This window comes from Asparagus officinalis, chromosome 5, assembly GCF_001876935.1.
Source record: "Asparagus officinalis chromosome 5, Aspof.V1, whole genome shotgun sequence".
Classification (NCBI taxonomy): Eukaryota; Viridiplantae; Streptophyta; class Magnoliopsida; order Asparagales; family Asparagaceae; genus Asparagus; species Asparagus officinalis.
The window spans coordinates 80,525,579-80,541,925 of record NC_033798.1 but is presented as its reverse complement, the minus strand read 5'-3'; the positions used below and the strand labels follow the sequence as shown (position 1 = coordinate 80,541,925).

Sequence of the window (16,347 nt, the reverse complement as noted above, 5' to 3'; positions counted from 1 at the left end):
GTAGAAGATGATGAATTTGAAGATATGTTTAGAGATGGTTTTTATCCTGCATTTAAAAAAGTTTCTCGTCAAACCTATCAACGTGATATTTTAAAATATTATCAGGAAGAACAAGGAAAAATAATTTCTTATTTTAAAAATTTAAACTGTAAATTTTCTTTAACTTCTGATATTTGGACATCTAGAGCACAAACTGGATATTTATGTATCACAGCACACTGGATTGATGAAAATTAGCAAATATTTAAAAGATTTGTTTCTTTTATTGTAATAGAAGAGTCACATACTGGTATTAATGTTGCAAATTTAATAATTGAAGAACTTATGAAATTAGAAATTTCAGAAAGAATATTTTCTCTTTCAGTAGATAATGCAAGTAATAACAATGTAGCTGTTGATTTTATCAGATCAACTCTGTCATTACCATGTCATGGTGATCTTTGTAGTGATGATGGTGATCATGATGATGTTGGAGGAGGTGATGACTGATTGAGTTTCTTTATATGTTATTTGTTTTTGATGCTTTCTTCTGGGTTGTAAAAACTTGATAACTCTATTTTTATTTGAGTGTATAACTCTATGATGTTTTGGTACTCTATGGAACAACTATGTATGGTTTTGTGTGACGTTTTATGCATGACTTACTATTTCGTGGACAAACCTATATGTATGCATAAATATGCTGCCTTTAATGTCTATATGATGTCATTTGTGATTCATTATGTTCAGTTTATTTCTTTTATGAATCACTGCATTGTTGAAACAACACTCATGTTTTGGTGTGCAGCAAATAGTTGCTTATCATAAGTTGCCTATGTGATGTTTAAGTTTTGCCTTTTTATGCATCAATGCATGGTTTATCATTTTTGTGATGCCTAAATGATGATTTGTAAATTGCTTATGCCATGCTTCTAGTTCTAGTTCTGGTAGCACTTATGGAATAACTGAAGATGAATGGACAATTATATGTAATTTAAATGAAATGTTACAAGTTTTTTATGATGCTACCATGTTATTATCTGGCTGTTATTATCCAACCATTACTTTAGCTGCTTTACAAATTTTAAATATTCAAAAATTTTTTGGGAAATATCTTATGGATGATACTTTTGGACCTATGATTTTTTAAATGGAGAGCAAATTTAATAAGTACTTTAGGCTTATTCCTCATATTTTTGGTTTGGGGGTTCTTATTGATCCATGCTTGAAGGATATTGGCCTTCGAAGTTTGTTACAATCCTTGTATGGTAATCAGATTATAGACTTAGATGATGGAACTACCCTTACTGCTACTACTCATTATTTAGCTATTAGAAATTATTTTCAAACCTTATATGACGAGTATGCAGCTAGACATGGTGTAGCTACACAACAGTCTACAGCTTCGGTTTCTTCAAGCTCATCCCGAGGTAAAAGTGTAAGTTTTGATAGGGATGCAATAATAGCTGAGCTAACTGGTGGATCTGGACTTGGATCGTCATCATTGGAGGATTCTAAAATAGATGAATATTTATCTGCTTCTTGTTGACCCTATAGTTTTGATGATGATTTGACAAACAATTTATTACTAATTAGTTTTTCCAGTGTTTTGTGTTTATGTTCTCTTTTCAGGTATTTCAACACAGCGTTAAAGATTCAAGTTCATCTGCGTGGATTTACCTAGGTATTTGTTTAGTTTACTTATATCTAAGCTCAATATATATATACACTTAACACGATTTTTTGACGTTTTATATCATATAGATGATTTTTCTTAAAACATTGTTAAAATATCTTTATCTCTTGTTTACAGCTCTCTCACGCTTTGCTATATACATATAATTTATGCACAATACATATATGAATATTTACAAGTCCTATTTCCAATTTCACTTTCATAAAAATACAGGTTTTCTAAGCATTTTTCAAAAACAGGTAGTTTTCACAAACGAAATTTGTTTTTCCAAAAATTCCTTTTCAAACATGTTCATTTCATCATTTATAAACTTTCCCCAAAGTTTCATTATTTTTGGATATGAATTGATATTTTTAACGAATTTCCAAAAACTGCCCAAAACCTGTTTTCTGCCCATGTCAGATTTCGGTCGACCGATACGGTCGACCGACGGCTGTCTGGTTTCTGAGAAACTTTCTAATGTTTTTCCGGTCGACCGGAATTTACGTCGGTCAACCGAAATTTCCATTCGGTCGACCGAAATTTCCATCGGTCGACCGCCAGCTTCAAAACATGTTTTCTCACGTTTTTTGAACTAATCGGTCGACCGTACCGGTCGACCGACGAGCTGACAAATGAGCCTAACGGCTAGTTTTTCAAAATGGACTTTTTGGTCTTTACTTATTTCTAGCTGTTGTATTGGGGTGCTATATATACTCCATTGCTGCTCTTCTTCTCTAAGATCCAAGAAATTCAAGTTTTTTGTTTAACAAGTTATTAATCGCGTTTAAGAGCTGTTTAAGAGTTGTTTCGTTAATCTGTTTTCAAGAGAAAGTTTTCTACAACAAGAAGAGGCTCTCATATTCCATTGGGATCATATTCTTCAGCTCCTCTTGTTCATTGAGAAGTTTTCCTAAACTCTTTCCATATAGCTTATTATTTCACTTTCATTTGATTAGCTATATTCATTTAAGTTATTTATTGAATTTGATTCACTATTATCACACACACTTATTGAGCTTGATATTTCCATATTATATATTGTGGGATTGTGGGGTGTGATTTAGTGAGTGTGAGCTTCATTGTGTTCTCACTTGTTAATTGAGAACAAATTAATGTATTTAACTTTTATTTGTGAGAATCACTTGTAATACACTTGTACACCGAGAGAAGTGTGAGAAGAGAGAGACGGGGTCAAATCCAATAGGAGTGGCGTCGATTGACGAACCTAGGGAGAGGTTGTAATCGAGCACTTGAGGAGGAGGACACGGGCTAGATTCCTACACTTAGTGTGTAAAGTGTGTTTGTTGAGTGATTGTGTAGTGTGAGAGTTTTCGGTGAACTTGTAAACCGAGTGTGTAGAAGTTCCGGCTTCCAAACCGGATTGTGATAGTGGATATCTCCTCGAGGTGAGGAGCGGGGACGTAGGTCGTGGGGACCGAACCTCGTGAACATATCGTGTGTCTGTGCTTTGATTGTCTCATATTTTATTTGTGCATTTCCTTATTGTTCTTATTGTTCATATCCATCGCCTGCAAGAACATATTGATCAACTTAATTTTAATCACTATTAATTGGGATTAGATTAGCATAAGACCCTAATCACCCCCCTCTAGGGTCTAACACTTCTTTAGTTAAATGTCAAGGAAATGCTTTAGATATTTTGCAATGGTGGAAAGTATATAGATCAGTTTCATATCCTATACTTTCCACCATGGTTCGTGACTTACTAACAGTGTAGGTTTCAACGGTAGCTTCGGAATCCACCTTCAGCCTAACAGGACGTTTGATCGACGACCACAGAACATGCTTAGATCCGTATACTGTACAAGCGGTGATGTGCTTACAAGATTGGTGAAGGTACGAGAAGCGAACGCAAGGTATCGATCGGATGGCTGTAATTAAAGATAAATTTGAAGAATTGGGACTAGCAGATAGATGTAAAGAATAAATTGTAATTTTTATATCTTAGCTTAAAATTTGTAAAGAATTATTTTGGAAATAGTTACAAATGATAGTGATATAGGTGAGTAGGTGCCAACCTAGTTGGGATGTACTTATCTATTGTGATGCGATGAATTCCAAAATAAATTTATACTTGTAATTTGTAAATGATTTATTAATTATTAATAAAGAAATTTTTTATCATTTTTATTTGTAATTTATGTCATTTTAAGTGATTAATAAAATTATTGTTTTTTATTAATTTTTCTCCCGGACCCGGCCCGGGGTACCCGGGTCCGGGTCCGGGTCCGAGCTCCGGTTTTGCCCGGCCCAGGCCCGGATTTCCGGGCCGGCCCGGCCCGGGCCGGATGAACATGCCTAGTCGTAGTTGACACGGTGTACAACCTTATCACTAATGAAAAGTAAGCAAAGCCTCTGTGTGAGAAGCTCAAATTATTATTTGCTAAGAAGACCGACAACAACAACTTATTTCTTATGAAGAAAATTATGGATTTGAGGAATGGAGCAGGAATTTCTATATTGTATCACTTGAATAATTTTTAATGAATTGTGGAAGGCCTATGGTGTTCTCTGTGCAATATTTTAAGACATGAAACTAAAAAATGTAGGAGGAAGAAAAATATGAATAAGAAATGGATACCAGTTAATAATCAACCAGCGAAAGATGCTCCAATAAATCAGTCAAATATACAACAACAAGATCTTGTAAATAAAGAGGGGCCTACTGAATCTGTGGGTTCTGAAAAAAATGAAGCTGAAATGGTTGGAAATGATACTGGAGATACACCAATTGTTAAGAAACAAATTTATGAGAGAAGAGATAATGCTTTGGGTGTTAGTCCTAGAATGTCAGGACTGGGGGCAGAAAATGCCAGAATATCTGATAATCTGCATGTTTCTGGAAAGCATGCACAGAACGTGCACATGCACATTTTAGGGGCTTCCAAGCCACAGCCAAGTGTTAACACCACTGGTTTTACAAGTGCTACTAGAGCTATTGTAGCTAGAAGGGTTTTTGTGAATGATCCTGGTCCCTCAATTCAAGCCTCACATTTTTTCTATTTTGGATCATCCAACAGTTGAATTGGATCCCTCTAGTATTGATAGGGGGAGTTTTTTCAGTAATGCACCTGGCAATCTGGAATATTAGAGGATTTAACAAATCCTCTAAACACATGGTAGTTAAGCAATTAATACATGAATACAAGCTCTCTTTTCTAGCCCTCTTGGAAACAAAGGTTGTTGAAGGAAAAATGCAAACTATTGCTAAGAAAATTACAAAAACTTGGGAATGGATTTCAAATGTGCATGATGCTAACAATGGAAGAATATGGATTCTATGGGATAATTATATTCTCTCTATTCAGTGCCTTAATTCATCAAAGCAGTACATAACCTGTATAATGCAATCAAAGGATAGCAGATTATCATGTTTAATCACAATTGTGTATGCCCTTAATCATCAGGAAGATAGGAAGTTGCTATGGGAATACCTCCTGGCATTCAAAGGTAATGTAAATGGACCTTGGCTAATTGGAGGTGATTTAAATGCTATAGTTGACAGTTAGGATGAAATTGGTGGTGCACCAGTTACAAATGCTGAAACTGAGGACTTTCAAAATTTCATTAACACAAGTCAATTAGTCCACATGAAGTCTACAGGTTGTTTTTTTCACCTGGAATAACAAGTAAGAGGCAGATGCAAGAATTTGGTGCAGACTTGATAGGGTACTTGTTAATGAAGACTGGATTCAACTCTATAATTCCAGTCAAGTGAAGTTTCTTATGCCTTTATGCTCTGATCATTCTCCAGCTTTATTAACAATGGAAGACGAAAATTTTGAGGGAAAGAAACCATTCAAGTTCTTTAGTATGTGGGCTGATCACCCTGATTTCTTTTTAGTGGTTAAATCAATATGGGATCAAAGAGTAAATGGATATAACATGTACAGGTTTCATTCTAAACTCAAAAAGCTTAAACCAGGTCTTAAGGAATTAAATAAAAAACATTTTATGAATATAAGTGAGCAAGTTTCAAGAGCTAAGGTAGAATTGAGTAACATTCAAAATTAGCTGAATAACAATCTCTTTGATTCTGAACTAATTTCTAAGGTGAAAGAATGTGCGAAAAAATACACAAAGCTTTTGGATTGTGAAATCTCCTTCTATAGACAAAAGGCCAATATAAGTTGGGGATTACATGGTGATGAAGGCACTCAATTTTTCCACTCTATTATGAAGAGAGACACCAAAATAGGATAATGTCTATCTATACCGAGGATGGATCCAGGATATCTGACATGCCAGGGATTATACATGTATTTACTGATTACTATAAAAAACTCCTTGGTGCTACTAGATCTACTGCTCCTCCAGACCCAGCTGTGATTTCTAATGGTCCAATTATCACTCCTAACCAGTCTAATGAATTGAGTTGTCATGTTACTAGAGAAGAGATCAAACAAGCTGTTTTCTCTATGGCTGAGGGCAAAGCTCCTGGACCTGATGGCTTCAGCATTATTTTCTTTAAGAAGGCTTGGCACATTATCAGTGAAGATCTTTTCCTAGCAATTGAAGAGTTCTTTTGCTCTGGTAAGCTCTTGGGAACCTTTAATTCCACTTCAATCACTCTCGTACCTAAAATTCTTAATCCAAGTATTCCATCAGATTTTAGACCCATTTCATGCTGTAATGTAGTCTATAAAATCATCACAAAAATTATAGCAAGCAGAATTCAGAGGGTTCTGGGTCACTTGATTAATGATGCACAAAGCGCTTTTGTTAAAGGGAGACTCATTTCTAGCAACATTTTGATGGCTCATGAACTGGCTAAGCATTATGGAAGGAAAAACAATTCTCCAAGAGCTATTCTACATATAGATTTGAGGAAGGCTTTTGATACTATAAACTGGGACTTTATCAGGGTTGTTAACTGGTTTGGGCTTTCCACATAATATGATAGGATGGATTATGGAGTGCATTACAACTCCTAAATTTTCCCTATCTCTCAATGGAGCTTTACATGGTTATTTTCATAGTGCTAGAGGATTAAGACAAGGAGATCCCCTATGCCCCTACCTGATTGTGATTGGCATGGAGTATCTATCAAGAAAGTTAAACTTTTTAAAGGAGGATATATTATATAAATTTCATCCCAAATGCTCTAGGTTGAACATAACCCACCTAATTTTTGCCGATGACCTACTATTGTTTAGCAAAGCTGATATGGATTCAATTTCAAGATTGAATAGATGTCTACAAGATTTTAGTCAAGTTTCTGGTTTGGAAGCAAACCCCAACAAATGCTCAATATTTTTGAGTGGAGTTAATGATAGTCTAAGAGAACAGATATGCAACTATCTTAATTTTTCTATGGGGGAGTTGCCAATTCGCTATCTGGGCATGCCGCTGATTGCAAAAAGGCTTACTTACTTGGATTGCTCTCCTCTAATCAGCAAAATTTCTGGACGATTTCAATTCTGGCAACAAAGGAGGAGTTTATCATATGCTGGAAGAATTCAGTTGATAAAATAAGTCATTCTAGGCATTCAAGCATTTTGGACAAGTAACTACATTCTTCCAATCAAAGTATTAGAAAAAATTGACAGAATACGCTCAGATTTCTTATGGGGAAAAAAATCCTTCTTGTTTCATGTAGCATTGTTTGCCAGAGCAAGAAGAAAGGAGGACTGAGAATTTTTTAGCTAAAGATTGGACTTATGTGGCTGCTGTTAAGATACTATGGCTAATTCATCTCACGAAAGACCTTCTTTGGATCAAATGACTTCACGAGAATTATTTACAAGCTTCAGATATATGGAAAGTTCAACCTAAAGTGAGCGAGTCATGGATGTGGAAACAACTTCTCAGGGTAAGGGATTTGATGCTGGTCAGGTTGGGAATGTTGCAAATTTGCAGAATACTGTTGGTGCATGCTGCACAAGTGGAAAACTTCAACTTTCATTTGTATATAATGCTCTCTCTCAATCAATTTATCCTGTTCCTTGGTTTGACACTGTTTGGAGGGGTTTACACTATCCTAAACACTCAGTTATTCTTTGGCTAGCTGCTCACTCCAGGTTGTTAACCCAAGACAGACTTTGTCGGATGGGGATGTTGGAGTTGAATAGGTGTGTTCTGTGTCAAAGCCAGCAACTGGAAACTTGTAAGCACTTGTTCTTTGAGTGTCAATTTTCAGCTGATATTTGGAATAAAGTTATGAATTGGATGAGTTTCTCTAGGAGATCATGCAATTGGAATCACCTTATAAATTGGTACTCCTTCAATCTCAAAGGTGGTGGTTGTAAGCAACAATTGAAAAGAATGGCCCTCTTGATGACAATTTACATGATTTGGCAAGAGAGAAATATGAGAATATTTCAAAGGAAGTTTCGGGAACCAGAGATGCTCTTCAGGGGTATAAAGTTTCTGATATTCTCCAAGATATTGAATGTCAAATTACCTATACATATGAAAGATACTCTTGTGAATATGTAGTTAGTAATATTGAGAGATTGTGAAAATTACAGGGTAATCATAAGGAAATGTCTGGTGTTTTGATGTTCTTCATATGTACTTACTTAGGAGATGAATATAATTCTTTTTCATTGACCAAAAAGAAGAAGAAGAACTTACTATAAGAACTAGTTGTTAGAAAAAGGGATTCTAGTACCTTTTAAACGTGAGAAGTGCAAGCTACAGCCTCGAGTGCTCAGCACTCTACACTATAACAATACATGTGTCCCTACATGTCCTTATAGGAGGCACATGTCCCAGCCACAGTGTGAGTACAGACTTGGCTAGAATTGCTCTTTAAACCCACATCAAGCTCTCGATGTATCAGATGTGGGATTGGATGTATTTAACATATTCAAGTTGAGAATAAAATTAAAGTTTTCGATATTTGTGTTTTGTGATCTCTCTCTATCACTCCCCCACCCCCCTATGATAGCTAGTCAATCTAATTGAATTGACATGAAGCATATGTAGGCTCTATCTTCACCATGTGTTGTTGGTCAAATGAGAAAATTAAATCGGGTAAAGCCCACCCTACGAATATCTCATAACCACTAGTAGAGTAGAATGGGTGGTGAGGGGGCCGGATTCTTGGAGACCGTTGGGCAGCAATAAAAACCTTATGAAGGCCCATTTTTAGGTACACAAGTATGAATGCAGCAGATATAAACAATTATTATATGTTTCCTTCCCTTATCCTGGGCAGGTCGCAAGTCATTTAACTCTCGTTGCGTGAAAGCGGGATGGTAAACACAACCACAATTTTTCATCTTCTTTTTTCTTTGCATTGGGAAGAGGGTTCAAATGTGGCACTCATTGGATAGAAACTCAGGGCTTATGACTCCTTTATGCATTCACTTGTGGGGGAAAAGCAGTCAAAGCTTACCAGTGTTGCTTTCACTCGTGATATATGTTTTTTTCCACGTTGGAAAGTGTTGACAGGGACTTATACCAAAGAATGGGGTTGGAATTTCTTCATTTTGATTAAGGGTTGGTCGCAATTAGCGCTATAACTTAAATCTTTTTGGCAATTCCAAAGGATAGCACTTGGAGCTGCTAAAGCCACTACTATGAAGAATTACAGAAAAACAGCAAAGAAATCTGCCAGGCAGACTGGCGGTCGACCGCTGCGGTCGACCGCGAACGTGCACGAAGGGTACCAGGATTCGGAATTGCTGGCGGTCGACCGTCGCGATCGACCGCGGATGACTGTAAGTGTTTTTGCTCTCGGGACTGAGATTCGGTCGACCGTCGCGGTCGACCGTTGATGATCTGGGCTGGGCCTTTCGGTTTTTGACCCGTTTCGTTTCTGAGTTATATATAACTTAGAACCTGATTGTTTAGGGTTAAGGAAGGACGAATTTGAGCAGTCTTTGAGAGAGAATTGTTGCATCCAATTGTGGAAGAGTTGTGAGAGATCACCGAAGATGATTATGGTACGTTCGTTCTCACTATGATCAATGGAAGAACTACAGTCAGCTACAAGGAGGTGACCTCAGCTTTGGTGAACTATGAGTTGAGGAAGAATGATTGTGAACCCTCCGAGAAGGCATCGGAAGATGCATTAGCAGTTCGAGGCCGAGATCCAAACCGTCGCCAGTTCAACCGCTCAAAGTCAAAGAATAGTTGTTTTAGGGTTTGATCTGAGAGATTTGTAACTCTACTTGTATTCTCTGATTTCTAATAGTAAGAACTCACCCCTCCTTGCCCCGTGGACGTAGGTACCTTGCCGAACCACATAAAATTGTTTGTTCTTGTTGTGATTGTGTTTGCATATTAGTTGTGGTTAGTTCGAGTTATTGTTCGTGTTGCTCAGAAAGCTTCCGCCGCGCACAACAATTGGTATCAGAGCTAGATCTATAACATGGGAGATGTAAACACGTCAGGTTCGTCTCTTACAAAGGCGATACAGAGTCTGAGCATCAATAACACAAAGATTGATGTTCCGAAGTTCGACGGCAAGATCAATTTTGGATTGTGGAGGTGTCAGGTGATGGATGCCTTGGATGCACAGAATTTGGAGGAGACTTTTGAGTTAAAAGAGAAACCCGCAGAGTTGGAGGATAAGGTTTGGAGAAAGATGAACAGTAGAGCTTGTGGTGTTATTAGGTCATGCTTGATGTCAGATCTTATTTACGATGTTATGAACGAGACGTCGGTAAAGAAAATGTGGGAAACACTCAATGAGAAATATCTTACGAAGAGCATTGAGAATCGGCTTCACTTGAAGAAGAGATTTTATCAGTTCAAGATGAAGAGGAGAGTTTCCATCAGGGAGCATGTCAATAATTTCACTAAGCTACTTTCAGATATGGCCAATGTTGATATTATAGTTGAGGATGAAGACAAGGCGATGCTACTTCTGTGTTCGTTGCCCAAAGATGATTATGGTACGTTCGTTCTCACTATGATCAATGGAAGAACTACAGTCAGCTACAAGGAGGTGACCTCAGCTTTGGTGAACTATGAGTTGAGGAAGAGTGATGGTGAACCCTCCGAGAAGGCATCGGGAGATGCATTAGCAGTTCGAGGCCGAGATCCAAACCGTCGTCAGTTCAACCGCTCAAAGTCAAAGAATAGGAGTGCCTATAAGAGTGTTGGTAGAAATCAATGTCGGTATTGTAAAGAAGAAGGACATTGGAAGATTGACTGCCCAAAGTGGAAAGAAAAAGCCGGGAAGAATAAGGGGAAAGCTGCACAAGCTTCAGAAGTGAATGTTACAAAAGCTATTGGTGAGCATTCAGATTCAGATTCTTCAGGCTATTCATACCCTGCGTTACCGTCAGTTTGCTATGCGGATTCCATGGAGTGGATGATGGATTCAGGAGCTACATATCACATCTGCCCTAAGAGGGAGTGGTTTTCTAGCTTTAAGGAGCTGGAAAGAGGGGATGTCACATCTGCCCTAAGAGGGAGTGGTTTTCTAGCTTTAAGGAGCTGGAAAGAGGGGATGTCGTGCTTATGGGAAATGACCACGTATGTCCTATTGGTGGTATTGGTTCAGTCCGGATTAGGATGCATGATGGTGTAGTGAGGGAATTGAAGAAAGTGAGGTTCGTGCCACAGTTGACGAAGAATATCATTTCTCTTGGGACTTTGGAGGCAGCAGGATATCGAGTGATCTTAGAGGATGCTACAGTAAATGTCACGAAGGGTTCTATGGTGGTGATACGAGGTGTTAGGGAAAATAACCTATACTACTTGAAGGGCAAGATAGTTACAGGGGGTCTGGCAGCTTCTATTACTACAGAAGAGGACACTACCATCTTATGGCATATGAGACTTGAACAAACAGGTGATAAGTCCCTACAGTCATTGGCAAAACAGGGGTTATTAAAAGGTGCTAAGACCTGCAAGATGGAGCTATGTGAGCACTGTGTACTTGGGAAGAAGACTAGAGTGAAGTTTGGCACCGCTGTTCATAACACCCGAGGTACTTTGGATTACATTCACACAGATGTTTGGGGTCCTTCCAAGAACACATCTCTTGGGGGGAGCAACTATTTTGTCACTTTTATTAATGACTATTTCAGGAGGAATTGGGTATACCTGATGAAGAATAAACATCAGGTCCTGGATATTTTTGTAGAGTGGAAGAAGAAAGTGGAGCTGCAGACAGGTAGAAAGGTGAAGACTCTACGTTTAGATAACGGTGGAGAGTACAAGAGTGATCCGTTTCTGTAGTTTTGCCGGGATCACGGCATTAGAAGACACTTCACAGTTCGAGAGACACCGCAACAGAACGGGGTGGCTGAGAGATTGAACCGTACCTTGCTGGAGAAGGTGCGGTGTATGATGACACAGAGTGGATTGCATAGATCCTTTTAGACCGAGGCGGTAGTTTATGCGAGCCATCTCGTGAACAGGTTGCCGTGCACTGCGATAGACGGGAAGACTCCTTTGGAGCGTTGGTTTGGTTCGGAGGCTATTGACTATGAGTCGCTTCGGATATTCGGGTGTCCAGCTTATTATCATGTCAGTGATGGTAAATTAAATCCGAGAGCGAGGAAAGCAGTCTTTGTGGGATTTAGGGATGGAGTCAAAGGCTTCAAGTTATGGGATCCACAGGACAAGAAGATAGTTATTAGCAGAGATGTCACATTTGACGAGGCGTACATGATGAGGCCTCGAGCCCCTCAGCAGGTGGAGGGAGACCAGACAGGAGAGATATCGCAGCAGGTGGAGGATGATGTGACTCCACCCACTCCAGAGAGCACGGTATCTATTGAGGCTCCTACAGAGGTGACACTGGGAGGAGATGAGATGACAACCGGGCAGATACAGGATACAGTGGATCATGGGACTCATGAACAGGGGCATGTTCAGAGGTCCATTGCAGCAGATAGACCGAGGAGAGAGATTCGTCGGCCAGCTAGGTATAATGATGTCATGGTCGTATATGCATTATCAGTGGATGTAGTTGATGATATGGTTCCAGCCACATTCAGGGAGGGAGAGTCTAGCCCCGATTCGATCAGGTGGAGGGAAGCTATGGAGGAGGAGATGCGGTCTCTTCAGAAGAACGATACTTGGACACTTGCACATCTACCTAAGGGTAAGAAGGCTATAGGTTGCAAGTGGGTATATGCGAAGAAGGAGGGATCTTCTATTGGGGACATAAGGTTCAAAGCCAGATTGGTTGCCAAGGGATATGCACAGCTTGAGGGCATTGATTATAACGAGATATTTTCACCCGTTATGAAGCATTCGTCTATACGGATTTTATTGGCGTTGGTAGCACAGTTGGATTTGGATTTGGTCCAGATGGATGTGAAGACAACCTTTCTACATGGTGATTTAGATGAGGAGATCTACATGACACAACCCCAGGGTTTCAAAGCTGTAGGAAAGGAATATTTGGTTTGTAAGCTGAAGAAGTCTCTTTTTGGTATGAAGCGGTCACCAAGACAGGGGTATAAGAGATTCGACGGCTTTATGATTGGCCAAGGGTACACGATGAGCCTATATGACCCATGTGTTTATATGCACAAGCTACATGATGGTGAGCACATATATTTGCTTTTATATGTTGACGATATGCTTATTGCTTTCAGGAATTCTTCGGCTATTCGAAAGTTGAAAGATGAGCTGTCATCCGAGTTTGAGATGAAGGATCTTGGAGAGGCAAAGAAGATATTGGGTATGGAGATCGAGAGAGACAGAGTGAAAGGGAGTTAAAAGCTTACACAGAAGAGCTACTTGCAGAAGATGTTGAAGAAATTCAGCTTTGATGGCAATGCAAAAGCAGTTAGCACACCATTGGCTCACCACTTCAAGCTTTCAGCGTTGATGTCACCTGTTTCAGTTGAGGACAGAGATTATATGTCGAAGGTCTCATATGCCAGTGCAGTAGGTAGCTTGATGTATGCGATGGTGTGTACGAGGCCAGATTTGTCACAGGCCGTGAGCATGGTATCGAGATACATGCACGACCCCGGGAAGGGTCATTGGGAGGCCGTGAAGTGGATTCTACGGTATGTTCGAGGCACCATGGGTGTTGGTTTAGTATTCCAGAAGGATGAGAAGGATGGGCAGGATTGTATTGGATATGTGGATTCTGATTATGCTGGAGATCTTGACAAACACTGGTCTACTTCAGGTTATGCTTTTACATTGGCAGGTGCACCTGTATGTTGGCGTTGCACGCTTCAGTCCACAGTGGCTTTCTCTACTACAGAGGCAGAGTATATGGCAGTTACTGAAGCTACTAAGGAGGCTTTATGGTTGCGTGGATTATTGGAGGACTTGGGGATCGCTTAGGAGACTATTCGGATATATTGTGATAGCATGTCGGCTATCTATTTAGCGAAGAACCAGGTTTATCATGCGCGCACGAAGCACATAGACATCAGATTCCACTTTGTACGTGACGTGTTGGATGATGGAGACGTCATATTAGAGAAGGTCCACACTAATGACAACCCTACAGATATGTTGACCAAAGTTATTTCAGGAGTGAAATTTGGTCATTGTTTGAAGCTTTTGAACATCCTTCAGTGCTGAGGCCTTTGGAGGCCATTTGGGTGAACTACGTTTGGCTTGATTCCTTGGGCAAGAGGATACGTAGGCAGTCTTTCAGATGCAGCCGGTTTGATCAGTTGATTCAGATGGGGCGAGACCTGCGCGGTCGACCGCCGCGGTCGACCGTCGATGATCTGGGCTGGGCCTTTCGGTTTTTTACCCGTTTCGTTTCTGAGTTGTATATAACTTAGAACCTGATTGTTTCGGGTTAAGGAAGGACGAATTTGAGCAGTCTTTGAGAGAGAATTGTTGCATCCAATTGTGGGAGAGTTGTGAGAGATCAAGAGCTTTGTTTTAGGGTTTGATTTGAGAGATTTGTAACTCTACTTGTGTTCTCTGATTTCTAATAGTAAGAACTCCCCCTCTCATTGCCCCGTGGATGTAGGCACCTTGCCGAACCACGTAAAATTATTTGTTCTTGCTGTGATTGTGTTTGCATATTAGTTGTGGTTAGTTCGAGTTATTGTTCGTGTTGCTCAGAAAGCTTCCGCCGCGCACAACATACCATAGGTATATAATTTATAAAATGAATATTATTAGTGGGGTTGACAGAGTGGGAGATGAGTAAGAGATGTGATAGACAAGTTGTAGAGGTTCTTTACGACCAAGAATGAAAGGACATCTACCTCTCCTACAGTGCATATACGCATAAAAGTAGAAGAAATGATAGAGGCACACTCTCCACCACACCTCCAACCACACCTCCCCTCCTGCTACAGTGCACCGGGGCCCACTTAAGTTTTAAATTTTAAATCTCAAGTGGGCCCCGGTGCACTGTAGCAGGAGGAGAGGTGTGGTTGGAGGTGTGGTGGAGAGTGTGCCTCTAGTGCCTCTCTAAAAGTAGTAAGCTACAATAAGAGACATTTGTGTAATTGCAATTAAAAATGCAACTATTAGTTGTAGTGAAGCAACGAATTGAAACTATTCTACAATGTTTCACTTAATCACATAAAAATTAATAGGGTTAATTAAAAAAAAACCTCATGAACTTTTGGGGATTTAAAGTAATCCTCTCCCCTCACCTCAAAAAAAACGTGTGTATATATATATAATATATATATATATATATATATATATAATATATATAATGCAGACCCTCTAAATTTTAGGAGTAATGCACATAACTTCATGATCTTTTCTATTTTGCTAAATTTTATCTAATTAGGCAGCATTGATTCTAACATCTCATGTAGTAAGTATGTGAAAGAAAAAGATGAAATACTTCCTTCGTCCTAAAAAACTTATCTATGTTTTAGTTTTTATTTTATGTCATGTGCTTCCTATTGCACATTACGGTTGATGGTGTACTATGAAATGAGATTTAGTGAATAATTTAGATAGTTATGAGCAATAACTCCTATAGTACAAAAAGGAAATTGAGGGAGTTATTAGGCATCATTACATACCCCTGTTTTAGGGTTTGTTGAATCTAGCTAGGCTAGCTGGTAAGGTCAGAACAATGTCCGTAGCCCTAGGATTCATCACAATCCAACGAACCAAGATCATCCGCAACTTTTCTTCAGGTACCTGATCTTTGAAGATCTCTTGATCTAGAGCCCACAATGCAAGAACCAAAGAAAAGATATGATGATCGCTGCGATCAGGCGGGAAGCAGCAATAAAACTTTTTGCGCAACTGCCGACCAGGCTGCTGCGCTGGCTGAAGAAACAATGGGGGTAAATGCTAACTGTGTGAAAACTACAAAGGGGCGGGACTTTTATAACAGGCCCTGGCCTTTGTACGTACGTACATATGTCGCAGGAAGAAACGAAAGAGAGCCTAGTTATAAAGTTCTTGTTGGCAAATCAAACCAGCTGCTTGCAGTAGGAGCATTCGAGATATGAGAGATATAAGCTTATATTAAAATCCTATCGCTTCACTAGTGCACCAGTTGTTACGCTTGCTCAGGCTAGCAATCATCTTGGTCTTCATCACATGATGATTTTGGGAATAGAAACAAATTAAAGCTATCAACATGTCTTAAAAAAATTTGAGCTTGTTTGGGTATCATGGTGTTTTTTGGTGTTTCCATAGTGTTTTCACCAAAAGCGCGCAAAGCACCATGCGTTTGAAAACTATGGTGTTTTTGAGCTAAATCATCCTCAAACTAAAAACACAATACTTAGTTTAAAACACATTTTACGTGTTTTAAGCTTCGAGTTTTGAGTTTGGGTAGACATTAATATAATATC

At 39.2% G+C, this 16,347-nt stretch overlaps 2 protein-coding genes across 2 annotated transcripts; both read left to right on the top strand.

The window, feature by feature from the left end:
• On the top strand, positions 5,881-7,153 carry LOC109842067. Its single transcript, XM_020410982.1, has 3 exons — positions 5,881-6,211; positions 6,317-6,554; positions 6,835-7,153. The coding sequence occupies exons 1-3, from the start codon at positions 5,881-5,883 to the stop codon at positions 7,151-7,153; spliced, it is 888 nt and encodes a 295-aa protein (XP_020266571.1).
• Positions 7,466-8,116, top strand: LOC109842066. The gene has a single exon (XM_020410981.1). It carries the CDS (start codon positions 7,466-7,468, stop codon positions 8,114-8,116), a length of 651 nt encoding a protein of 216 aa, XP_020266570.1.